The sequence below is a fragment of the Amblyomma mixtum genome, chromosome 2, assembly GCF_055824585.1.
Source record: "Amblyomma mixtum isolate Tamu chromosome 2, ASM5582458v1, whole genome shotgun sequence".
Lineage (NCBI taxonomy): Eukaryota > Metazoa > Arthropoda > Arachnida > Ixodida > Ixodidae > Amblyomma > Amblyomma mixtum.
Window position 1 is genome coordinate 96,913,904 of NC_143013.1, and position 25,809 is coordinate 96,939,712.

Genomic DNA, 25,809 nt, shown 5'->3' on the forward strand with positions numbered 1-25,809 from the left:
TGCAGCAGCCCTGAAAGTAGTGAGCTTAGAAGAATTGAAGGCAAGAGTACCTCTCAACTTCGAGCGATTTTAAACAGTGGCGATGAAAAAAAAGTTGAGGCTGCTAAGCACGGAAGGAAAACCGCTAGGTCATGTATTTTTTGCCAACGGCTGCACCTTGCTTCTACCTGGACAGAGCTCATGGGTCTTTGTTCCCTCAGTGAAGACCCTTTCATTTTGCGCTGCAGAAAGTTAGTCATGGATCACCAACCATCCGGCACTCTTACACTAGTGAATGTCTTTTGAAAATAGTGTTGGAGTAGCCGGGTGCATAAAGCAATTATCGGGTGTAAGAGTGCAGGCTAGTCTTGACGCACGATCACGCGCTCAGCCATGGTTAAAGGCCACGAACGATTGCGGCTCGCTGCGCCTGTCACGCCGACAGAGGAGTGTGCTTAGGGAAAACAGCGCGACGCGACGCCCCTGTTCTCGCTCTCTCCATCTCCCCTTTCGTTCATCCCTTCGTAATACGACGCAGCCACCGACGACGACTTGTAACCAGAAAACGCGGCTTTAACAGCTGTCGCTGTAAAACATGGGCGTCCGGAGGGGGGGGGGGGGGGGGGGGGCAAGGGGGGGCGGCTGCACCCCCCTGGAAAATCACTCACTCGAACCGTGAGTGATGGCCGCACGTCAGAGGCGGCGGTGCGCTCAGCCAAAAGAGTAAAAGCGGCCCTGCTTCCACGCTTTGGGTCACATCTGCAAAGTGCCGCGTCCGGGGACGCGTCGTTGCAGACATACAGCGGCACCGGCGAGCATGTGTTTCGAGCCGTCTTGAGATGTGTGCCTGTTTCTTTGATCTCTAGAGAGATAGCGACACGGAGGCAGACAGTGCACACCCCGGCCACCGATGAATTCTTCAGGAGGGAGGGACAAATCAGCCGTGTCCGTCCCCGCTTTGTCGGACTGCTCAGGGGCAAGCGGGCGATGAGTTGGCGCCGCCGCCGCTCGCTGTCTCCTCCGATCCACGGGAGAGCGCAGTTCGGTACAAGCGCCGCTTTCAGAATTTTCGGCAAAGGGGATTAGCTGCTTTTGTTCACGGCGACGCAGTCTCCAGAGGCGCCCCCACACCAGCGTTCCTTGCGTCTTCTCCGTAAACCAGCGCCTTTGGTCAAGGCAGCCCGATGGCGCCTGCCTGGCTCGCCTGTCACCTCTGGCTGGGCCTCAAATCCCAACAGCGCCCATGTACTGTGCGATGTCAGTGCATGGTAAACAGACCGTCCGTCCCTCATAGCCTGAGTCGTTTTGGGGCTCTGAACCTCATAAAAACACACAAAACAAATTTTCCGACCGGAGTGGCGAGTGTCCCTTCCCCTCGGAAGTCGCGCGGCGTTCCTTGCGTGTGCGCGCCTCTTTGTTTGTGCTTCGGTGTTTTTAGTGGCCGGTTGTCAACGAAGCTGAGAACAACCAAGACAGCGGACGAGAAAACGACGAGCGGCGAGTAGTGTGTGTGCAAATACTCGACTGTGCGGTTGCGCGAGCAAGATGGAGCGAGGTGTATGAAGCTGCGAGCGTGCATTTATCTTGTAAATAAGTTTTCGCTGCATACATAGTCATTTTTTGTTTTCAACGTACGCATTCAACCGTTTTTCCAATCAATGTGTATATATTTTTAACACTACCAACCCCGAGGAACTCCATAGCCAGCTTTGTCTCGCGCGGTCCCGAATGATGGATATTCGACGCTTCTTCAAGCGTCAGCGGTTGTCTGACGAAGCATTATCCAAATGCGCCCCTGCAGATTCTGGTGTGACATGTGACAACGGTGTAGCATTTGAACAGAGTGATGCAAGCTTTTATCACCGGACAGTAGCTGATGTCGTCGACTCCATGGAAGGGACTCTGTCAACAGTGAGTTCAGGTGATGCAGCAGGCCGAGATGATTCTATTTCTCCTTTCTTGGGATTCAAGTCCGGATTTGACCAGAGCGATGCAACCTTTCATCACCGGACAGTAGCCGGCGTCGTCGTCTCCATGGAAGGAACTCCACCAGCGAGCTCCGGTCACGCAGTAAGCCGAAACGATTCCCTTTCTCCTTGCTTGGGATCGAAGTCCGGAGACAACATCAAGAAAACAAATAACTTGCCTCAAGAATATGACTTAGGAGAGTTTCTAGGCAAAGCTAAACTCACTGGCATACCGGACTTTTTGAAGTTACGTCTTCTTACTAAGCCATGGTCGCCAAATGTCACATATGATTTTAAGAAGGATGTAACACCTGGAAAGAGGCCTTTTCGACATCAGTGGCTGGGAGATTACGCCCCCTGGCTTGCGTACTCAGCGACAGCGAAAGGCGCCTTTTGTCGTTTTTGCGTCATTTTTCCTCCGCGTGTTCACCGGGGTACTCAAGGTAGTTTTATCGTGCGCGCTTTCAGTAACTACAGAAAAATGCACGAGGCGTGCAGGGATCACGTAAAATCCCAATGGCACCAGGAGGCAATGACGGCCTCACATAACTTTATGGATGTGATGAAAGGCAAGCAGCTACCCGTTGTACAGCAGCTGAAAAGAGCACTGCACGCGCAAGTTGAAAGGAACCGTGAGAAACTATTTCCAATAGTTTCCACCATTGTCTTTTGCGCGACGCATGACTTGCCGATTCGCGGCAAGCAGTCCGATAGTGGAGTCTTCAATGATCTGCTTGACTTTCGTGTAGAAGCTGGAGATACTCTACTTCAGGAGCACTTCGCTTCTTCTGCTGGCAATGCCAAGTACACTTCTGTCCGCGTCCAGAACGAGATCATCACAATCTGTGGCGACATCCTGAGAGAGCAGATAGTTACCGAAACTAACAAAGCGTTTGCTTTTTCCGTTCTTGCTGACGAAACTGCAGATATTTCAGGAAAAGAGCAGATGTCTATAGGCGTTCGCTTTATTGACAAGGCGGAAGTCGAAGTGTGTGTTCGAGAGCAGTTTTTGGGATTTGTAGAGCTGGAGCAATTAAACTCCGCTTGCATCGCCGCGGCAATCTTGAAGCTTTTGACGAATGTCGGACTGATTCTTTCGAACCTCGTTGGACAGGGGTACGATGGATGCTCTACAATGGCTGGAAAAGAAGCTGGAGTGAACAAAATTATACAAAAACAGTTCCCGAAGGCACTATTTTTCCACTGTGCAAGTCACAAACTAAATCTCGTCATCAACGATTTGAACGACGTCTCTGAAATTCGAAACACAATTGGGATAATCAAACAAACCATAAACTTCTTCCGCGAGAGCGTGCTCCGGAGAAAATTGGTGCCCAACATTCCGATGCTGTGTGAGACAAGATGGTCTGCAAAGTACAAGTCTATTAGGATCTTCTCTCAGCATTACGTGGCCATAGTCGAAGCACTCGAGCAGCTCGCGTCCACGGAATCATGCTCGAACGCTGCAACTAGACAACGAGCTCACATCCTCTACTGCGCAACAACAAGCTCATCTTTCATCGTCTGCTTGCATATTGTAGCGAAGTACAGCGCTCGGCTCGAACCAGCTACGAACATTCTGCAAGGTGTATCCATGGACTTCCATTCTGTGCATGGCCACATCACTGAGCTACAACGTATTTTTCGCGGCCACCGGACAAACGCTGTAGAGGAGTTCTCTAACATCATGAATGCAGCAAGGGAGGCAGCCAATCACTTAAATGTGGTGATATCTGTACCAAGACAAGTCTCTCGTCAGGCCCACCGAGACAACTACGGGATTCAGTCGCCAGAGGAATACTACCGTGTGGCAATATATGTGCCGTACTTGTACTCCTTCACTGCTTCTTTAGCTCGGCGCTTTTCTGAAAGCAATGAGAGGAGCTTCAAACTTCTCCAGCTGCATCCATCAAAAATGAAGCACTTGAGCCGTGTTGAGTTCGCTGTTCTCGCCGAAGAACTCCAGTGCTTTTACGGCATCGACAACTTCAAGGAAGAGGCCATCTCTTGGTACGAGATGTGGTGCAACAAAACTGGGGACCCATCAGAAATAACTTACTGCGAGCTTCTACATCAGGCCAAGACATTCTTCCCTGGTGTTGCAAAAGCCATTGAGATGGCTCTGGCTTTGCCAGTTACTACCTGTACGGTCGAACGCTGCTTCAGTACAATGAGGAGAGTGAAAACGTGGCTACGCTCAACGATGACAAACGACAGACTGGACGGCCTTTGTATGATGAGTGTGCACCGAGAGCGTGTAATGAAGCACAGAAATGAATTTATCACCAGTGTCATCACGCAATTCGCCCAGAAAAATCCGAGGCGTCTACAGTTTCTGTTCAAGGAAGACTGACTGAGTGACTGTCGTTGCGTGTTTGTGAACATATTGTGCTGTGTGCTGGTCATCAATCCGGGTGTGTCGAGAACCCGTATGCAGCAAGACTGAGCACTCTTCTCCACGAAGTGATAGTATCTTTTTGCATTTTTATTAATTTTAATTGTTTCTTCGTTGATAAACTCCAATGTATCTCTCCTAGCCTCGCTTTAATTTGCTGTTTGTAATTTTTCTTTCATGTGTGTATTTTACTTATTTATTTTATTTGTATATAAATAAATAAATTTACTCCGCAAATAGTGCCTTTTTGCTACGAACATACCCCCCCCCCTCCGGCGCCAACAACCAATGGGGCCCCCCCCTGCAAAAAATTCTGCGGACGCCCTTGCTGTAAAAGCTAGCTACTTTACCTTAAATCCACTGCCTTTAAGGCAACCTTCCGTGAACACGATACAAAGTTCACCTTCTTTACTAAAATTTTGTACTCTTGAACTAAGCGGACATGAAACCTCTCACAAAGCTCCACTAGTGTCATTAAGCCTCGCCTCCATGCCACCCAATGCAAACGAAGTCCACATTGCGTGACTGCTCTAAGCTAGGAGCACTGAAAAATGTTCCGATGCTACCAAACCGAGGTACACTCGTTTTTCGGAGTTCACAACTTCAAGGCCGAAGTGATTAATCAAGTGATCACTTGATTTCGATCCGAGATTCGGCGAAAAGTGATGGGTAGCCGAACTTACAAAGCAGCCGCTCGTCACCAGGAGTACAGCGCCCGGACGCTGCATGGCGTCCCTTGACGTCTACCTCGTCTGTCGACTTATGGCCCGGTTGGTCGTGTGGAAGTCTTGTCGGCTGTCCCTCAAAGGTCGTCGCGCAGCACACCGCAGAACAGGACGGCTTAGCGTCATGCAGTTCTTCTTCCTTCGTACGAGAGCTCGCGCAAGCGCGCTATAGGCTATTTTTTTTCTTCTCGTCGTTGGATAGCAACGGGCCAACGGCGTTTCCTCAAACTAAAGTGACCCGGCCAATTCATTTGAAAGTTTCTCCCCCGATTATTCTTCCGATTAACCTCCTTGCCTTTCCTCTTCTACCGCCTCCTCCTGAGGTAGAGCTCTTTCCTCGCTTTTTTTAATGCGGTGGAAAAGAGAGCTAGCTTCGAGAAATTGAAAATTGAGCACGTTTCATTTTCATTCTTTCAATCGCAAATGTAGACATACCAATGAAAATTCGTGTTGATCAAATTCAGATGCAATATAACAAAGCGACAGGAACGAACACTGCTAACCAGTGTTTCACGGTATCTTTCTTCGTAACTCCGTACTTCCCACTTCATGCGAACATCAAGTTTAGTCGCACTCAAAAAATGTATTGGTGACCATGAATAATGTTTAGTACACTAACACTTATAGTGACCGCTCCTCGCCTTTAGCCGTTGTGTGTTTGTCTGTTTGTCTAAAGCCAGTTTTGTGGCAGGCTGCTCAGCTTCCCACCGGCTGGTAGGCAACCTCCCCATTTTATATATACACCTAGCAACCTGCCCGCCGTGTCAGTCAGCGGCTCATTCGTGAGAGGCTGTTCGGGAACAGCAACCTGGGTCGTAACCCAAGCTCCACCGCTGGAAGCACCTGCCATAGAAGGGCAGTTGTGCATCTCTTGATTTCTGCACCACTGCGCCAGGAGCGGTAGGAAGACTCCCAGGGATGTATAAATGAAGAGAATGACCAATTCCGCATATATGGACATCAACCCATTATCACTTTCCGAATAACTGCCAGCCGTGAACACTGAATCTGAATACCGGAACCGAAGTGAAAACCGAACTGTTAGCGCTCCTAATTCGCATTCGGCCTAATTACGCAAATCAATCATCATTTTTAATTACTTCACGTAATATGCATACCAGTACAAAACACTTTAGAGCAGCCATAAGCAGGTGGGCACCGATGGTAGCCGTCCAGTCCTACCAAAAAAGAACCATTGGGGATATAGGGAAGACGCCGTCAGAATGCGCGGCTGTGGGCTGCTCTGGCAAGGCTACAATAGCATGCAAGCTTCCGCTGCATGTGTGAAAGGCGCGGTTCTGACTGGTAGCACCCAATCTCGGCACTGGATAGGTGAGAGTGAAATGCGTTTTTGTCAAATATTTCTATTTCGGATTTTCTAAGTTGAATAACTTTCGTTTGCATGCTCTAATTTCATCACTTCTCTTTGGCGCCGCCGCAGGGGCTCAATGGTTATGGCGCTCGGCTGCTGACCCGACAGACGCGGGTTCGATCCCGGCCACGGCGGTCGAACTTCGATCGAGGTGAAATTCTAGAGGCCCGTGTACCGTGCGATGTCAGTGCACGTTAAAGAACCCCAGGTGGTCGAAATTTCCGGAGCCCCTCACTACGGCGTCCCTCATAGCCTCAGTCGCCTTGATACGTTAAATCTCCATAAACAAACTTCTTTTGGCACTTATTTCTGGACCACATGAAGAATCACTTCACCTATAATAATCGGCAGTAAAGAAAATATCACAGTTTGAACAACGAAAGACACCAAATTTTGGTCGTATCTTTTCTTCTTTTTAATTACGAGGGGGTACCCAAAAGAAACCGGACTAAATTTTTTGGTCGACAAATCTTCGGTGGCACCGCGTTTTGCCACTAGGAGCGCATATAACGAACATTTCAGAGTCAGTAAGCCGAGTGCCGTCGTTGAAGGAGGTCAGACTAGTTTAGGCATAGTTTTAGAGTGACGACTGTTTTGTGTGAATGTCGTTTTTGCAATGGCTGATTTTCGTGAACAGCGTGCGCCGGTGAAATTCTGATTTTTGCTCGGAAAAAGTTGAATGGAAACTCTTGAAATATTAAGAAAGACGTACAAGGACGATGCTATGGGGACAACTCAAGTGTTCCTGAATCGAATCCTGAATCAAAGCAACAATCATGCCAATGGAAAACTTCAAATTCACCTCGCCTCAAGAAAGCTCGTCAGGTGAAACCAAACCTCAAGACAATGCTGATTTGTTTTTCGACGTGAGAGGTCGTCCATTGAGAATTTGTTCCGCAGGGTCAGACAGTTAGCCAGGCTTTCTACTTGGTTGTTTTGAAAAGATTGGGCAACAGTGTGCGGTGGAAGCGGCCAGATTTGTGGCGGTCGGGTGACTGGTTTTTCCATCATGGCAATGCCCCTGCTCACGCAGCCCTGTCTCTACGACAATTTTGGACCAAAAATGGCATGACCCATATTCCTCAACCCTCATACTCTCCCGACCTTGCCCCGTGCTACTTTCTTTGTTTCCTAGAATGAAAAAATAGGTGAATGGGAAGCGTTTCGCTGATGTTGCTGAGGTGAAGAAAAAAACGACGGAGGCACTGTCAAGCATCACAAAAGATGAATTTAAACAATGTTTTGAAAAATGGAATGAAAGATTCGACAAGCGTATCATTGCAAGTGGAGAATACTTTGAAGGAGATTGAAGGTCTGTGCTTAAAATGTGAACGAATAAGTTCAAACAAAAATAAGTCCGGTTTCTTTTGGGTACCCCCTCGTATGCCCGAGGGCATTACATAAGGAGGGGGCTACAATTCATATAAAATAAGCATAAGAAACACACGCACAATGAACACACACAACAAACTTCAAAAGCTAAAGAGAAAAAAAATAAAGAAAAAGAATAAAGGGTTTACATGAGCAGTGAAAGCATACAAAGAAAAAAAATTTGCTTGCGGCAGCGAGCACAGATGAAAGTCAGTGATCAATACGTGGTAAAAATGACAAGGAATTCGCTTATTCAGAAGATGACGGGCCAGTTCCGTGCGAAAAGATTTTGAATCGTTGCATAAAACTATGTCGTTAGGTAGGGCATTCCATAGTGTTATTGCATTGGGGAAAAATGAACTATTCATTGCTAATGTACGGGTCTTGATACCAGCTATGGGGTGGCTATGGCTGAGGCGACTTGAAGTTCTTATCGGGGATTTTAGAAGTGGGTGTCTTGAAGCTGGATGGTGGAAGAAGTGATGAAGCAGGCAAAGACGTGAAATTATGCGGCGTGATTCAAGTGATGGGAGGGAAAGAGAGCGTTTGAGTGCAGTGATACTAACTTCTTTGGAATATTCAGAGGTGATAAACCTGACGGCGCGATTTTGGATGGCCTCGATTTCGGCGGAAAGGTATGCTTGAGATGAATGCCAGATAGATGATGCGAATTCAAGTTTGGGGCGGACGAATGTTTGATAAGCCAGTTTTTTAACATCTGGAGATGCGGATTTCAGGTTTCGCCAGAGATAACCTAAGACACGAGAGGCATCGGGACATATCGTTTGGACGTGAGTTACCCAAGAGAGTGTCGATGTCAGATGCAAACCAAGGTACTTGTAGGATGTTGTTGGAGCAATCGGAACCGTGTTAATGCTGTAAGTGTGCTGGATTACAGTGCGCTTGCGAGAGAATGACAAGAGTTGACATTTTTCAAGGTTTAAGGGCATGAGCCATCGGTTGCACCATGTAGCTATTGCATCAATGTCTTTTTACAGGAGGTGACTGTCGGTGGGATGACGAATGGGGCTGTATATGACACAGTCGTCTGCAAATAGTCGTAGCTTGGCGTTTATGTTAACTGGAAGATCGTTTATGTAAATTAGGAATAGCAATGGTGATAAGCCTGCGCCCTGGGGGACGCCTGATGTAACATTAGTGAAGGGTGAGTGGTAACCATTGCTCGAGGTAAATTGCATGCGTCCGTTAAGAAAAGTCTCAGTCCAGGTGATAAGGTTGTCAGGAATGCCTAGGGAAGAAAGTTTAGTGAGCAGGTGTGAGTGCGGAACACGGTCGAAGGCCTTTGAAAAATCTAAAAAGATGGCGTCGATTTGAAGGTTGTCGTCCATTAAGCGAAGGATGTCATGTGTGAATTCAGCCAATTGCGTTTCACAGTAGTGTTTACGGAAACCGTGTTGGTGAGGATAAAAGAAGTTAACTGAATCCAGATGGTTCATTAGATTGGACGCTATAACATGTTCAAGTAATTTCGAAGGAATGCTCGTTAAAGAAATAGGGCGATAGTTAGAAGGATTTGTGCGATCACCTTTCTTAAAGATTGGTATGATTTCGGCTATCTTCCAGTCGTCGGGGATTTCTCCGGATTCTAATGATTGTGTAAATATTAGGTGCAGTATCTGGCTTGAGACTAGACTAGTGTTTTTCAGGAGTTTACTGCTTATGTGGTCACAGCCAGATGATGAAGAAGTCTTAAGAGAACTGATTAGATTTTCTATTCCCACATTACTACACATGGAAAACCACGTGGTATTCGCCAATGACCGCTAAATAAGTCGTTGATTTTCTCTCTCACCTGTTTCGGTTTCAACAGCCGAGCAGTGCATGGCTACAACGTGAAAGGTCAGTGTAGGTCACGTGAGGCAGGAAGAAAATTGAAATATGATGGCTGCTTTTCAGCTCTTTGAGCACGCTTTAACGTTGTAGTGAATTAAAACAACAAAGGAGTGATTATACCACAGATTTCAGGGCAAAAGCTCTACTTCACGACCAAAGCTGCGAAGACCGTCTCATCGGTGAAGCCCTGACCTTGAATAAATAAATGAAATAAATACTGCCGCGCCTCGGATTCGAACCGGCGGCGGGACGAACGGATCAACTCCACTAGCCACTGCACGAGAGCACTACGCTATCAACGCAACAGGTCACGCCTCGTGATGTTTTCGTTGCCTCTGGAGCAAATGGCACATACTCACGGTCAAGGAATGGCCAGAGTTTAGTGGAACCTCGTGTTAAACTGCAACACTCTCTCGCGCTGTGTGTAGCGCATCGTCGACTTCATCAGCGTCCATCTGCGGCGCGAACAGATCAGATCAGCTTAACCTCAGTCAAATATCGTCGCCAGACGTGCCGACGACCCAGCAAAGCAACAACATGAGCCAACCAGGCAGGAGGAGGATAAACTTTATTTTCGTCGACAAAAGTAGCAGATTGGAGGGGGGGGGGGGCTCGGCGACTTTTAGGGCTCTTGTCACAGCCCTGATCTGTGCGTCCGAGTCGGAACTAAGCAATCAGGCAGAACACATGCTTTCACGCGTCTACTTGGTTTACCAAATGCGTTATAACCGTACCATTTTTTTTTTCGTGCCTCACATGTCACACTGACCTTCACCGCCACTGTCAACGCTCCGCTGTTGAAACCGAAACAGTTGAGAGAAGAAATAAATTATAAATTATTCAGCAGCCGTAGATGAATATTCTGTGGCGATTCACGTATATGTCTTGCGCATCATTACAAAGATTATGCAGAACCAAAAATTATGCTCCATTAGCGTAATTAGGCCAGATGCGAATTAAGTGCACCAGCAGTTCGTATTTCACTTCGGTTCCGATGCACACATCCAGTGTCCACGGATGGCAGTTGTTCGGATAGCGATAATGGGTAAAATGTCCATATGTGCGGAATTGGTCATTCTCTCGATTAATAGATACAATGGGTGTCTTCCTAGCGCTCATGGCACAGTGGTGCAGCGGTCAAACGATGCGCTACTGCCCTTTGATTGCAGATGCTGCCATCGGTGGAGCTTGGATTGGGATCGATCCAGGTTGCTCGTCCCACTCACGATTGAGCTGCCGCCTGACATGGTAGGTAGTCTGCTCGTGCTCACCACTCGGTAGCAAACCGATTATTCTTCCGGTTAACCTCCCTGCCTTTCCTCTTCTACCTCCTCCTCCAGACAGACAGACCGACAAACAGACAGCCCACAACGGCTAAATGCGTGGCATGGCCACAATAAGTGCTAGCGGAGTAAAAGCCCTTGCTCACCTAACTCTGCCTGGATGGAAAATCTGTCCGCGAGGAACCGAAATCCGCCTTGTACGGTAAAGCCAATTACGGCCCATTTTCAAGGTACGGTCAAAGAGCCATTTCTCGAGCATTTCATCCTAAACAAGCCGAGCATTAGGCCAAGGAAAAGCTCGTACTAATTGTATCACTGGCTCAGGGTATCGAACCCCGCTCCTCCCGCATGGAAAGCGGTTGCTCAAACCACGTACTGTAGAGATCTTCATATTGTTGCTACTTTGTTCTCTCTGTGTCATTTTGTGTACGTTTCGAGGTCTCTCGCTCACTCAGCACTCAACCGATCCGCTTCGCGCACACAGCTGAATCATTGGATGAGGTCACAGGGTCACGTGACCGGTTTCTACCTGCCACCGAGAGCACTTTGTGACGACGTCCCAAGGTCACGTGGTCTCTCTCGACCAATCATCAATTTGAATCCCAAGCGGCCACGGTGCACACGAGCGGGTTGCTCAGAACCCAGTGGGCGGGTTGTGATAACGTCACAAGGACACGGGTACCTCTCACTCCAATGGTCCGGTTGCCACCTGCCACAGTGGGCACGTTGTGGTAACGTACAAGGTGACGTGACAACGCTTAACCTACCGTTAAGAGTACAATGCGATTGCATTAGAGATCCCTCCCGCTGAAGTACTTCTTTCATAGATCGCGGGAAGCCCTCACACCACTCCTGGTGCAGTAATGCAGCGGTTAAGCGATGCGCCACTGCTCCAGCAGGTGCCTGTTTCAATCACAGACACCGATGGAGATTGTGAGACACGGGTTGCTCATCCCGAGCTCGCGTAAAGTTAATTTCTGCTGATAGTTCTTCGGGAGGCTACCTCTTGGCCAATGAGCTGATGCGCAGTCCCACAATGGCAAGGTAGCAGTTGCATTGTATTTGAATTTCTTTGCCACCTGCCATGGAGGGCAGGTGCCGGCCTCCGACTGTCCGTGTCACGATACAAAAATTGGATAGGACACTTAAGCTTCACCTTAAGGGCGATAGCGGGTGGTTAATTCCGATAGCGAGTGGGTTTATTTCCACATATGCAGAAAGTCATTCTCTACTTTACATACACAGCTCCCTAAATACTTCATATCCCTCCTGGGGCAGTGGTGCAGCGGTTAAGCAATGCGCCACTGCCCTGCGATGGCAGGTGCTCCCACCGGTGGGCCTTGTGCGGCAGAGGTTGCTCTTCCAGAGCAAAAAATTAAGCAGTGTCTTAGCTTGGCTATGCCAGGTTATGCGTAGCGTGAGCGCAGCTCCACGGCGCGGCGCGCCTGCTACCCTCTGGAACGCGCGCCGGACCGTCTGCCAGGTCTATGGCGTCACGGTTCTGGAATGCGCAGCTGGCGGTGGCGGCTCCGGCGCACCAGCTGCGCAGCTGTGACGTCACTCACTCCTCGCGCATGCGCAGCTTGGATCAGCCACGCTCACACGAAACTGCTCATATACGGCCAGTGTAGCTCACGCTACAAAAATTATTAACTGCCACCCGCAAGGGTAGGCAGTTTGCTGACTATCTGGTGGGCAGGTCGTGATGACGCCGCAGGCGTCACGTGACCCAGGTGGGCCACCTGCTTCCTAGGTTGCTCTCTGGGAACACCCTGCCAGATCCAATCTCGCGATTTTTCACTCACAACGCAAACACCGCATTTTCTGGTGAACGGGGCCTTTAACGCTGTCGCGTTAAAATTGTAGGGGACGCTAAGCTCCCTCTTGAGGGTATGACCCGATAGCTGATGGAATAATACCCATGTATGCGGAACTTGTCACTCTCTAATTAACATTCGTAGATTCCCCATACCCCTCCTGGCGCAGTGGTGCAGCCTTTAAGCGATGCGCCACTGTCCTGCTATGGCAGGCGCTGCCACCGGTAGAACTTGTGCGATTCAGGTTGCTCTTCCTAGCAGCCTCGCGCGACGGATCACTAACTGCCCCCTATCACGGTGAGCAGTTTGCTCGCAATCTGATGGGAAGGTTATGATGACAACACAAGGTCATCTGACCTAGCTGGCCCACCTACCGCGTAGGTTGTTTCTCTGGGGATTTTTCGGCGAATTTTCGCTCACGGTCAACGACGCCACGTTTTCCGGAATACGAGCTGCCTAACCCTATCGCGTTAAAGCAGGTGACCCACCTTTTTCGGGACACGGGCGGGCGCCGGCGTTTGTCGCAAACGGGACCTCTAACGAATATAATCAGCCACCGTAACGGAGCGCAAGTACACGGTTGTCTGGCTGATATGCGGCCGATAGCCGCCGTCGCCGCGGGTTGGCGGGAAGCTAAAAGCGAAACCGAAACTTTGCGGTCGGACTACCGTCGAAGACGGGACCAACTGGCTGTCTTTATGCGCAAGTGACAGAGGCGCCGGCCACACTACGGATACAAATCCGGTTTGAGCAGGTCTATTTTCACGACCACTTGCCGTGCCGGTCATTCCTGGACGCGGCCTTCCCTCGGGAGCTAGTTCGAATTAACCGGTGCGAGACCGGCCTGCGCCAGTTCGAATTATCCAGATTTCTGAAGGGGGCTATATGAATGAGCTTATACTGTTCTGTGCCTGCCTAAGAAGATCCATTCACTTCGTGCGCCTCAGTGTTCGCATGATGGCGCGCATGTACCATCGTGGCGAAAGTAACAGACCTTCCTTGAAGTTCCGACCTATGCAACTATACGTAGGGGCACCACCTGACAAAGCATTTCTGGTGTCGAAACGGGCCCACTGCGCCGGTTTCGACACCATAACCATTTTGTCTGGTGGCGCCCCCACGCAGAGTGACACGGGCCGGAATTTCAAGGGAGGTCTGTTACTTTTGCCCCTGACGGTACATGCTGATGCCCTAAACACAGCTTAAAGCATAAAAAAGGTTATGCATTCCATGAGTGCCTTGTAAACTGGACCAGTAAAGTCATCTAATGTTCTATGACAATTTCTTTAACTTTCCACAAGGCAAAGGAGTGAGAGTACCAGTTCAATCATGGATCCCCCCAGATGTCCTCGAAAGCATCAACTCCCAGGCTCACATGGGCCAAGCTAGGTGGAATCACAAGACCACAGAGAATAAATTCTTGGTAGAGCCTGTTGCACTGCCAAGATAGCCATCAGGGAATTTGATCCTGATGGTTCTCAGGATTAAATTTTCTTTGCCTATTAGAATAACATAGTGTTTACAGTTATAACAAATTGTGCTGATGGTGCTTACATCAATCACTGTTACTATAAACCATAGGGAAGGTCCCTTGTATAGCTATGCATATCTACATCAACAGAGTGTGTAATGGCAAGCTGACTGTGAAGCTACAACCACCCAGTGCAAACTGCATGAACGTAAACAAAGAGATACATATACAACGTATGCAGGGCCAACCTATGGTCTGCCTCCCTTGTTCTTTTCAAGCTGCCAAGCTAAGTACCGTCACTATCAGCAAAGCATTATCACATCATCCGCCCAAAGCATACTTGCATCAGGACACAAGAGATGATCCTCACGTGGGTTCCTGGGCATGCCTCGATCCCCAGTAAACAGCGCATTCATGCACTGGCTTGAGAACTATCCTCTGGGCCCCAGAAGGTCGGACACTCAAACGCATGCAGGATACCTCGCAGGCTCTACTCACATACCACCAAAAACCACTCATTATAGAAACAGTCACTTCACCAGAATCAAAATGCAGTGCAGTCTGGTGGCAACTGCAGACAATGAGCTACATCTCACCTTACCTCCTTCACCGCTACCATCCTACCTTGACCCCCCAACTCTGCTCAACATGTGGGGAGGCCAAGGCCACCCTCATACAATGTGGGAATGCCGCCAACCCATGGCAGTTCCCCCCCCCTCATGGAATGAAGTTCCCCCCTCCTCATGGGAGGGAGGAACTGGGGGCAGTTCCCCCAACCCAGCCCCCTCACCATGGGAGGCTGCTCTGCAAGCTGGTCAACGAGCTGGCCAAACAAGGCTAATGGACAGAGCTATCCGTGAGGCCCAGGCCTGTAAACTCTAGGACAAGTAGGAGCCCAGCCTTGAGGACCTTTCTTTTCTTTTCTTAAAAAAAAAGTTCTCCCTCCTCCCCCTCCTCTAATGTATAATACACTCTCAAACACTTTGGAAGAACATCAGCAAGCCACACCGACGCAGTTTCTGGTGGCGTTCACAAAGATCATATATTCTGCCCCCCCCCCCCCCCAACTTCTCAGAAGCCTGGCACAATGCGGCCTTTCTTCTTCAGCCGCTTCATCTTGGTCTGCAGCTTGGCCTGCTTGCGTGCCTTGATGTTGTCCCGCCGCTTTTGCTGCCGTTCCTGCTGCTGCTGCTGGACGTGCTCGGTCCGTGACTGCCACTTCTTGCGGCTCTGCTGCCGCCGCTTCTCGTGGCGCTTCATCGATGCCTTCAGCAATGCAGGGTCGTCTTTCACCTATGGCAAAAGCAAAGGCAGGTTTTGTGAATTTCACGAAGAATGAGGCAGAAGGGTGGCACACATGTATTCTCACAATTTCACAGCCACAGAAATCTACTCTAACTATTGAATAGCCACCTGTGCTCCAAGCTCAATATCTTTCCAGGATAATCTTAGTTTAACATTGCTTTGTGCAAATGCATGTTTGTGAAAGGCAAAAAATTATTATAAGAAACCAAAATGCACAAAAAAATGTGCGCAACAAAAGAAGCCAACAGTGTCCACAGCACAGATGGCACATGCAGTGCTGTATACAAACGAAAGAAAAAGAAAGCAAAAAAAGAAATAGAAGAAATGGGCTTGGGCACAGCATGTAATGGGAAGGAAAGATAACTGATGGTTGTTAAGGTCAACGGACTGGATACCAAGAGAGGACAAGCATAGCAGGAAGAGGCAGACCATGGGCGGATGAGATTAATTAACTCTTTCCTGTCCGCGCCTATTCCCATCGATAGCCCGCTATCGATGGTTTAAAGTTCGTATTTTCCCGTTTCTGAAGCGTTCCTGGACAGCGAGCGCCATCCACTGTGAAATAAAGGACCTCTTCTTTCAGTTTCGCTTTTGGATAGACTTTTTCCGCCAAGCGGTGATTTTTGAAGCCCCTCCGGAGTCAGCTGACCGGCGCTCCTTGTTTTCACCATGGCGTCGACGTCGCGCGCTGCTGCGCCCAAACCGCGCGTTTCCACAGAAATTGATGCTCCTGAGAGTTCGTTTTTGGACGAGAACAGCAGCAGTGAGGATTCAGAAGACGACTTCGGCTCTTCAGACTTCAGCACCGACAGCGAAACTGCGTCAGACCGACCCGGAATGTCAACAGCCATGCCTCAGTAAGTTTCGCTTTCTCCCCCGAAATGTTCCGCTTTTGCTGCGCGCTTATCGGAAAAGATCAGAGTGTTCTGAAGGTCATAACTCTTATCTGCAGGGTGTCAACGTCTTTCGGGCGGGATTACTTGCCGCCGGCAGCGCAGAGAGTCGTGTTTTCGGCTCGAAGACAGCCAGGGGTCGACCTCGGCGTTGCGCGCCGGAGTGTCGCACGGCGCTCGGCGGCGCGGTCGTCAACAGCTTCATACTTTTTGACGCGTATCGCCAGGAGCATCCCGAAGCGCCAGAATTGTCGAGGACATCAAGATTTGATCAGTTCGCGTTCAGACTTGAATTGATCGAGCAACTCCTCGGATTTGATGAGCCACATCCTGAGGACCCCAATGTTCGCCCTCTGTTTCCGCCTCGTGATTCACCTCAGGGGCTGCAGCACAAGCCGCAGAAAATGCAAAGTACCGGAACTGCAAATTGTGCTACGAAGAAAAAAAGGTGGAACAAAAAACAAATGTTTTCTGTGAGACATGTGCGGCCAACCTCTGCTTCACAGCAACAAGGAACTGTTTCGCACGGTGGCACGATAGTCACTAGGACTACTGTTTCCTTTCCTAGCCCAGCTAATACTGTTTGCAGCAAACTAAACTTTTGCTGCAATGTTGCATCGATCCCTGTTGTAAAAAATGTATATTTTGAAATTTTTTTATGTTTTATTTTTGTGACGAAAGTTTGATGTTTTCATGTGTTTTTTCTTTGTAACTACAATTTTCTTTCTGATAATTTTTTTTTTCATCTCTTACTCAATAAACATGTTGACTGTGACTAATAACAATGTGAAGAGAATTTCCTCCTCTACAATTCGGTACCATACACTCCTGTACCAAGCAAGTTTTGTTAAAGAAAAAAAAATATTAATGATATGACCTGAAAACCGCTATTTTCCCCGCGGACAGGAAAGAGTTAAGGAGTTTGCGGGGATAAAGTGGCCGCTGCTGGCACAGGACAGGGTTAATTGAACAGGTGTGGAAGAGGCCTCTGTCCTGCAGTGGATGCAATCAGGTTGACGATGATGATGATGATGCAAACAAATCAAGAAAGCTATGTAATGCATCTCCAGTTTGCCTGCCCACAGGCACCACATCACAAAGAGATATGGAGCAAGCACAAGAACAAGGAGGCATAAAAAACAACCAACTAGCCCAAGAGCAAGTGTTGCTTAAATTCATTTTGTCCATATTGTGTGCATGTTCATATGAAAGCTACTTTCGAAAACATAAGTTCATTTGGCACGGTAGTGAATTCCTTTCTCTTAATTATATGTGCATGCACCTATGCGCTTTTCATTAAGTAGCAAAAACACACTTTGTAAAATGAGCACATACAGTAAAACCTCATTAATTTGAACTTCAAAGGACCAGAGAAAATGTTTAAATTCTCCGAAAGTTTGAATTAACAAATGACCCTGGAAAAACTATTCCAAAAAACCCCAAAACACCAAAAAAATGATCCGGATTTCCGAATTAACAGGGATCGAATTAACCAGCTTTTACTGCATTTCAGGGATACGGTGGCTGCAACTGGTAAAGGACAGGGTTAATTGGAGAGACATGGAAGAGGCCTCTGCCCTGCAGTGGGTGTAGCTAGGCTGATGATGATGGTGATGGCTGTATTCCAGTCTGCCTATTCTCACTCCATATTTAAAAGTCTAGTAAACTTTGAAGTGATTTTGAGATAAGAACAGCGCGGCAATGACTGTTTCTCCCACCTCAACTAATGCTTTACTGGGTGCATACTGTCAGCAGCGTCGAAGCATAACTGCTTTAGAGTCGTACGGGCCTCCCGTATCCTTCACGGTTCGACGTGGTGGGGCTCCACTGCTATCACCCATCATAAGAACCGTGTGAGGAGATTTCACCGCTGTTGGGACTGGGGCATCCCACCGCTGCCACCACTGTTGGGACTGAGAGTCCGAGCCATGAAACGGTCGAGGCGACGGTGAGTCAAAATGACTTTTATGTACAGTATGTACAAGGGCTTTTACACGATACAAGGGCCAAGAGCACCACGGGCTAGCACAAAGAAGAAGGGCGGCCCCGGCGGCGAGCGTAGCTCCGGCGTGATGGCTCTTCTGCTGCCCGTCTGCTGCGCGGGTTCAGCGCGGCTCCGCTTTTAAAGCCGCTGGTAACGGTTACGGCAGCCAGCCGTTCAAATCCTCCAATCAGGTCACAGCACTGGCCACCGTTCAAATTAGGCCAATGGTCGAGAGGCGACGGCCGATGACGCGTCGGAGGAGCCCGCACCGACGGAGAGGAGGGAAGGAGGAAGGGTCCGTGTCGGCGCCGGCCTGGCGGGATGAGTCACGCTGCACGTCGCGACATGTCCGAGAGAGTCTGGGCCTGCTTTGAGCGATGGCGGGCGCGCAGCGCTTGTTTCCAGAGAGGCCATCCAGCGAAATGTGGGCTCCGGCACTACACCGCACAAATGGGAAATGGCACGTGACGAGCTCACAGTTTCAGTACACTGCTGGAAGAACGGAACCACATGGATGCAAGCGAAGGAAATGGCGCTGAAGCCAGAGAAAAAAGGGGAGTGAAAGAAAACACCAGTGACCGAAACAGTGTTTGGCTTGGTTAGATAGGATGGCTGAATCTGGCTGGTCGAGCCATCGTTGCAGCAGGTTGGTGCAAAGCTCAGATAAGCGAAATCGAAGCTAGGCGGTCGGAGTGTTCTCGGATAGAAGCTGCCTGTTCGTCTGCACGCCTGCCATCGCGTGCACATCGGAGGTGCGTGAGCGACTATGGAGCATGGAATTCAGGTTTTCAGTAGGGTCACTTTGACGATCTCTTGCCGTGCCGGTGATACCTGGATGAAGCCTCCGTTCGTGAGCGCGTTCAACTTAACTGGTGCGAGACCCATGAAGTCCGAATCAGCAAGCGTACGACGCCCGACTCACATGGGAGTTGGCCGTGGTTGGGCTGGCAGTTCGAATTATCCAGATTCCCGAATTAATGGGGATCGAATTAACAAGTTTTTACTGTATGCAGTACCCTAGAAACAATACAAATAATAGTGCTATATACTGACTGAAAACCATGTGCTGAGTCCGTGAGTTACATATTACTAGTATTAATAGGCAACTGTATCTATTGTGCCTGCAGCATTTTTCACAGAAAGCCGCATGCTGTCAGGTATGCCGCATTTTGTGTTATGACGTTTTCTTTTTAAGGTTCCTACCACTCTTGTGCACTAGTAGTGACTAAAAACTGACTCTCAGAGATGTTAATCCAGCCACAGTAGACAATATAGCCTTGTCTCGGTCACTAAACGGATTCCGCCCCCTCCTTGTTTCCACACGGCAGCAGCAAAAAAGAGCTCCATCACTGTGGTTGAAAATGCCAGCTAACTAGGGCTTCATGAGACCAATAAAGTGTCAGCAATGCCAAAGCCATTCTGACCAGCACACCAGTATGCTCCAATGTGCATCCTTCACAGGGACTCACAGCTCACCAATTGGCTGCACCTATGTGAGCAGTCGCAGTGCTTCGTTCCAACAAAAAGTGCAAAGGTGCAGCCACACCATCTGTGCCCGCGTGTAAAGACAGTGTTGACAGTTTGAAGAGCCTGAGAAATTTTGCACAGTTGTGTGAACTGCTCTTTCAAACTAAAAGGAAAAAGCACTCAAAAACAAAATTGTATATTGTGATAAAATCGTCACCTTACACCGTCTCTGCGTGTGGGCATAGAAAGCCTGAACGGCTGGAACAACCCGAGGAGTTCACGAGGTCATGTAAACCAATGTTTCGAACAAAGCCAAAACACAACAGAAAAATATATGTCCTAATAAAATCGTTGTTATCGTTCAGACATGCCTGGAAATATATACTTCTACTCACTAGCAAAAAGAACCAATGTAGCAGTCGCTACAATGCAAATGTAGTGACATTCAACTTGTTTTGATCCGAGGAGTGGCTGTTCCAGAACTGCCACACCTCTGAGATTTTCAATCAGAACTACTGACCAGTCTGCAGCATCACAGGCCCAACAGTAACATGCAGTGTCGCAAATAACTGCCAGAACTGCTTTAGCTGCTTCAGTTAATTCATGCGCACTATACCAGGAATCAGTCCCTCGAGGAATCAAAACAAAAATACGGACCTTAATCAACTCTGATGTGGCACTCAACTCAATGATGTCCCATATGATGTGGCACTCAACTTTCCAACACTGACAATGAATCGGCTATGCCTAAATCAGCGGCAACTCGCAATGCCCGTCAATGCATTTATTTTAGGTAGGTCTCTCTGGGTACAAGTACAATAACAACACGCATATGCAAGGCTTAACAGTGCCTCAGATACACTTCAACCTCTTTACGGCTGCCAACTCTACAAAAGAACAGCAAGTTCACTGACGTGACATGTGCAAGACCCTGAAGTGAGAACAGTTAAGAATCGCCCCTATGTTTGACCATGAGCTCAGCTGAAGGAGGGAAAATTCGTAACTTTCAAATACTAAGAAATTTTGAATACTACTTCAGGAAGAAAAATCAACAAAATACCCGAAATTTTGCACGCATTTTGCCTCCAGTGGCAACATGCAATGCAACACTGCTGGAACGTGTAACGCCGCAACGGAAAGTATTGCCGTGCGTCATGCTGGAAAAGAAGCACTGCAACCAAAGGCTCCTTGGTTTTTATGATGTTGCAGCGTTTGAAAACGAAAATGGTGAGAAATGCACAAGTTGTCCAAGAACCTACCTTGAGCCCCTCAGCCCTGTCCAATGCACGATGCCACTTCTCCTTCTCCTGAACCTGCTTAGCACGCTCGGGGTCGCGCTCCTCCAGGTTCTTCATCTTTTCCACCTTCGCTTCCAGTTGCCGCACAAGGTTCTTTTTCTTTGCTGGCTTCGGCTGCGGCTCTGTCCTGGCTGCCACTGAGTCGGCCAGCTCAAACTTACTGAACACCATGCGGCCATCACGGTTGAACACGGCAGGAGGCTGCTGTGGCACCTTCTTGGCTTTCTTCTTATCCGCAGCGGGAACGCCGTCCTGGCCTGACTTGGGGAGCTTTGCTGGCGTCGGCTTGGACGGTGGCTTGGCGGCTCGCTTGGTGGCTTTGCGCTCCCCTCCCACGGGACGACTTCCTGCAGCAATGGCCACCAAGGAAACTCGTCAGGGACAAAATCACGTCCGGATAATGGATGAGAACGCCTCAAAATTTGGGTAGTCTCGCGAGAACAACTGACAAAAGACTGCACAGTGAAATCGAAAGACGCCCACACACTAACAAAGCTTTCCCCATAACTTGCGTCTCATACGCATGTGCACATATGAGTGCACAGATGAGCACACATGTGTCATATGTTTCCAATTAGGATAACTACACTCACAAAACTTTCCCCATAACTTGCCTCTCATACGCATGTGCACATATGAGTGCACAGATGAGCACACATGTGTCATATGTTTCCAACTAGGATAACTACACTAACAAAACTTTCCCCATAACTTGCGTCTTATACGCATGTGCACATATGAGTGCACAGATGAGCACACATGTGTCATATGTTTCCAATTAGGATAACTACACTCACAAAACTTTCCCCATAACTTGCCTCTCATACGCATGTGCACATATGAGTGCACAGATGAGCACACATGTGTCATATGTTTCCAATTAGGATAACTACACTAACAAAACTTTCCCCATAACTTGCGTCTTATACGCATGTGCACATATGAGTGCACAGATGAGCACACATGTGTCATATGTTTCCAATTAGGATAACTACACTCACAAAACTTTCCCCATAACTTGCCTCTCATACGCATGTGCACATATGAGCGCACAGATGAGCACACATGTGTCATATGTTTCCAATTAGGATAACTATACTAACAAAACTTTCCCCATAACTTGCGTCTCACACGTATGTGCACATATGAGTGTTTGCACAGATGTGCACAGATGTGTCGTATGTCTCCAATAAGGATAACTAGAGTCATGAGTGTGCAACTCATGAAACGAGAATAATTAGATATGGGAAAACAGAGGACACCTATGGTGCTAATATAAACCTATTAACCAGACGCTGTTCTCCTTTTTCTGGCAGAAAACCGCGTGGGAAAAGGGACATGCCTAAACACTGCAAAAACAAGAACACATTTTAAGTAATCACAAGTCGTAGGTTCCAACCCCATATCCGCCTCTTTTTCATCTTCCTTCAGCCTTTCAAACCAAACACCTTTAAAAACTTCCCAAACGACATAATCATGCTTTGTGGCTTCCCACCATTTCTGAAACCCAAGTAAATCCAGTTTCAGTGAATCGACTATGCAGTGTACAAGTTTGATGCCGCCACAGCTGTCTTCCAGCAGTAGTATATCAACTGTCTGGGAGGCCTGAACTTAGAAATATAGCAGGTAGCCATATTTTGAGTCCAGAATAATCAACCAGTGTCTTAGGCAGTCAATTCTCGAGAATTTCCATTCAAAAGGTGTCCAAAAATGTATTCGTACTGTGCAGAGTTCCATTTAATGGGAGCCTTTTCAATATACTTGATGGTGGCAGGACTAAACTGTTGGAATGAAGGTTGCACCAAGTGAGTTCAAATTAACAAGGTTCTACTGTATAAACTTTCCTGTCACAATATCAGGCAGCAAAGCTACATAGCAATTACCGGTAACTAGTTCCCTACTAAGAAGGGAACTAGTTCCTCCTCTCCAACTAAGAAGGGAGTTTGGGAGGTCTGATACGAAGTCGCTTGGACCAGTAAATCGTGAGTGCTTGTCTGTACCAAAATACAATAAAACTAGGGCAAATAGAAAGATCTGGAAGCATTTACCTCTGAGTGCCTCAATCTTGTTGCTGAGGCGATGTCTCAGTTCATCCAGGGAGCTCGCACGGTCAAGTGCAGCTGAGTGCAGGGTGGCCTCTGCACAACAGGTGAAGCACACACTCAGTACAGGCAAAGACCCACACAAAGCAGGCCGGCTGCACTTAAAGGGGCTGCGAAACACTGCCTGGGGGAATACCGGCTATACTTCAGGTGGGTTCTTTATGTCACACAGATGCTGGCTTAAAAAGAATTACAGGATTCGATGCACACGAAAAGAAGTTATTCAGTGAAGAAATTTCAAAATACAAGCAAACAAAACGCTGCCCTCAACTCGATTTTGGCGGGGCTTCCCACTCCTATTTCGCTCTCCAAATGACGGCACATGGCGCGACCAATCAAAACAGCCAGCCAGAGCACGTCGCGGAAGTTTGTACTCCATGGTTGCCCCTGGTGGTGTGTTTTTATTTTACTTGCTTTGCAGGGCTTTTATCTAAGACAAGCAAGTTGTTTTTGTTGATCTAATATAAAACGCAGATAGGTGACAAAATGTGTCTCTATTTATTCACACAATTTGCAGTATGTTTACTGTTTGTCCAGTCATCAAGCTCGCGCCAGGTGATGTCATATCCGGTGCTAAAAACCCGCCACTGTGTGGCGACACCATCAGAGCCATGAAGTTGTTTTTTGGGAGGACATTAAAATATTAAAAAAACGGAATGTACGCGGGATTACCGACGCTAATAGCACCATTATAACTCACTGTATGCAATCAACAGGCAAAACAGTTAACTAAGATTGTGTTTCTGGGCCCCTTTAAGAAGCAGTGCATGAAGATCATGGTCCACTTCACAATAGAAGCAGGAGACGTATGACACGACCATGCAATTAACTGAACCACAGGTACAGTGCATTCTCACTAATTAGAACCCGAATAGGACCAAAAATATGTTCAAATAGTGCCTAGTTAAATTTAAAGAAAGCCCGATCATGCTCTCCCTTATACACTTGATGCGGATGGGACCAAACTATGAATTCAGCCTGCTTGCAATAAAAATTGCATAACATTCGACTGAGGATGGAGCAGCAACTAGCTGAACGAGACGTGAATGGTCGCTAGAGAGCAGACTTCCATGAACAAGACAGCATCAAATTGTATTGCTGAACAAGTTGATAACCGAATATCTTAGACGAAAAGTGCCGGCTCCTTCTCGTCTTTTTGCATTGTTTTTCGCCTAATATGAATAAGACAGAATTATTTGGACTGGGAAGGAAAACTGAAGAGGCAGACTTACTAGCTTTCCGGCGTTTCTTGCCGGCGGGCTGGTTGGCTTGCAGCAGCTGGCTGACAGTCTGATACAGGCTTGGGTCCAAGCGTGCCATCTTGTGCGCCTTTTTGGGACCTGAGCAGGCGAAAAAGAGTAGAGAGGAAGTATACACTGTAAGTAGCGGAACCAGCAAAAGTGGGGGCTGGACAACGAGCAAAGAGAGAGAGCAAGGAAAACTGATTTTTTCAGTAGAATTCTTACTGCTATGATGGAAGACTGTGAAGCGTCAGAAGCGATTTGATCCGTACACGCAATGTCACTGTGCAGTCGTTACTGAACATCTCAAAATACACTCGCACAGCTGTGTAGCAACTTCTGAGAATGTGATAATACCGGTTGGACGATACAGCCACTGCCTGCACCTAGGGTGCACCAACAAGGTGACTGTTCAGCAAGCTAATAATGCTGCACGCTAGCTGCTTCGTGAACCTACAGAGACGGAACTGTGTTGTTTCCTGTGTGTTCATTTCTCGTGTTGTGAGCTTTTCTTTTATAGATGCTTACATGAAGGTCCTCCACCTTGGGCCAGAACACTGCCCTGCAGCATATCCAAATAAATAAATAACTATAAAACATTTTTTTTTTATGTTGGTTTTCCCAATTTTCTTCTCCCTGCTCCTCCAGTTCCCTCTTCCTGTCCCCATATAAATGTCAAGAAACACGAGTGAAAAATGTAAATAACAAACATATTCTCTCTTCTCTTTCCAGACGCGATCAGACCGCTCTGGAAAGATCATGACCAAGCACAACACATTCTGCGCGCTCTGGACAGCAGCGTGAGTATCGCCGGCAACTGAACCGTCCGCAAACGGATACATCAAAGCAAAGATTGACGCCAGTCTGCCCGATGCCTACAGGGAAATGCGAAAGACCATCTTGACACAGTGCGAAAGAAAATTGCCTACCTTGCGCTCGACCTTCTACTTTCCGGTTGATATCTTCAGTAAGCGCTTCCACGGTGTCAGCGTCAAAATAGTACTTCGGATGCACGGTGTCGACCAACCGAAGCATGTAATCATCTTCGGCCATCAGCCGGCTGCGCAAAGAATCGACAGGTTCTTCAGGTTCGCCCATGGCTGTGTGGTTTCGCTGTCGCGTCGTGCATGCACCACGCGTTTCTATCAACAAATGGGTGACGCCATTTTACAGAAGGCTCGCAGATAACTAAGTTCCACTATTTTTTTTTTATTTGACAGAACTTTTGATAAAAACTTGCTTTCTAGAAAAAATATTTTACAATATTCATGAAGTGAAGTTTATT

General features: G+C 47.9%; 2 protein-coding genes across 2 annotated transcripts in view; one reads left to right on the forward strand and one right to left on the reverse strand.

Moving 5' to 3' along the window:
- Nucleotides 1-15,291: 15,291 nt before the first annotated feature.
- Nucleotides 15,292-25,685, reverse strand: LOC149360222 (uncharacterized). Its single transcript, XM_089572215.1, has 5 exons — nt 25,454-25,685; nt 24,516-24,623; nt 23,230-23,319; nt 21,143-21,528; nt 15,292-15,527 (listed from the first exon to the last, which is right to left on the reverse strand). The coding sequence occupies exons 1-5, from the start codon at nt 25,620-25,622 to the stop codon at nt 15,306-15,308; spliced, it is 975 nt and encodes a 324-aa protein (XP_089428341.1). The 5' UTR covers nt 25,623-25,685; the 3' UTR covers nt 15,292-15,305.
- LOC149360223 (RNA-binding protein RO60-like) overlaps nt 25,257-25,809 on the forward strand; it is a 36,274-nt gene continuing 35,721 nt past the window's right edge. Inside the window, exon 1 of the mRNA XM_089572211.1 lies at nt 25,257-25,324. Coding sequence (XP_089428337.1) covers nt 25,284-25,324 — 41 coding nt within the window. The 5' untranslated portion in view covers nt 25,257-25,283. The remainder of the gene's footprint in view (nt 25,325-25,809) is intronic.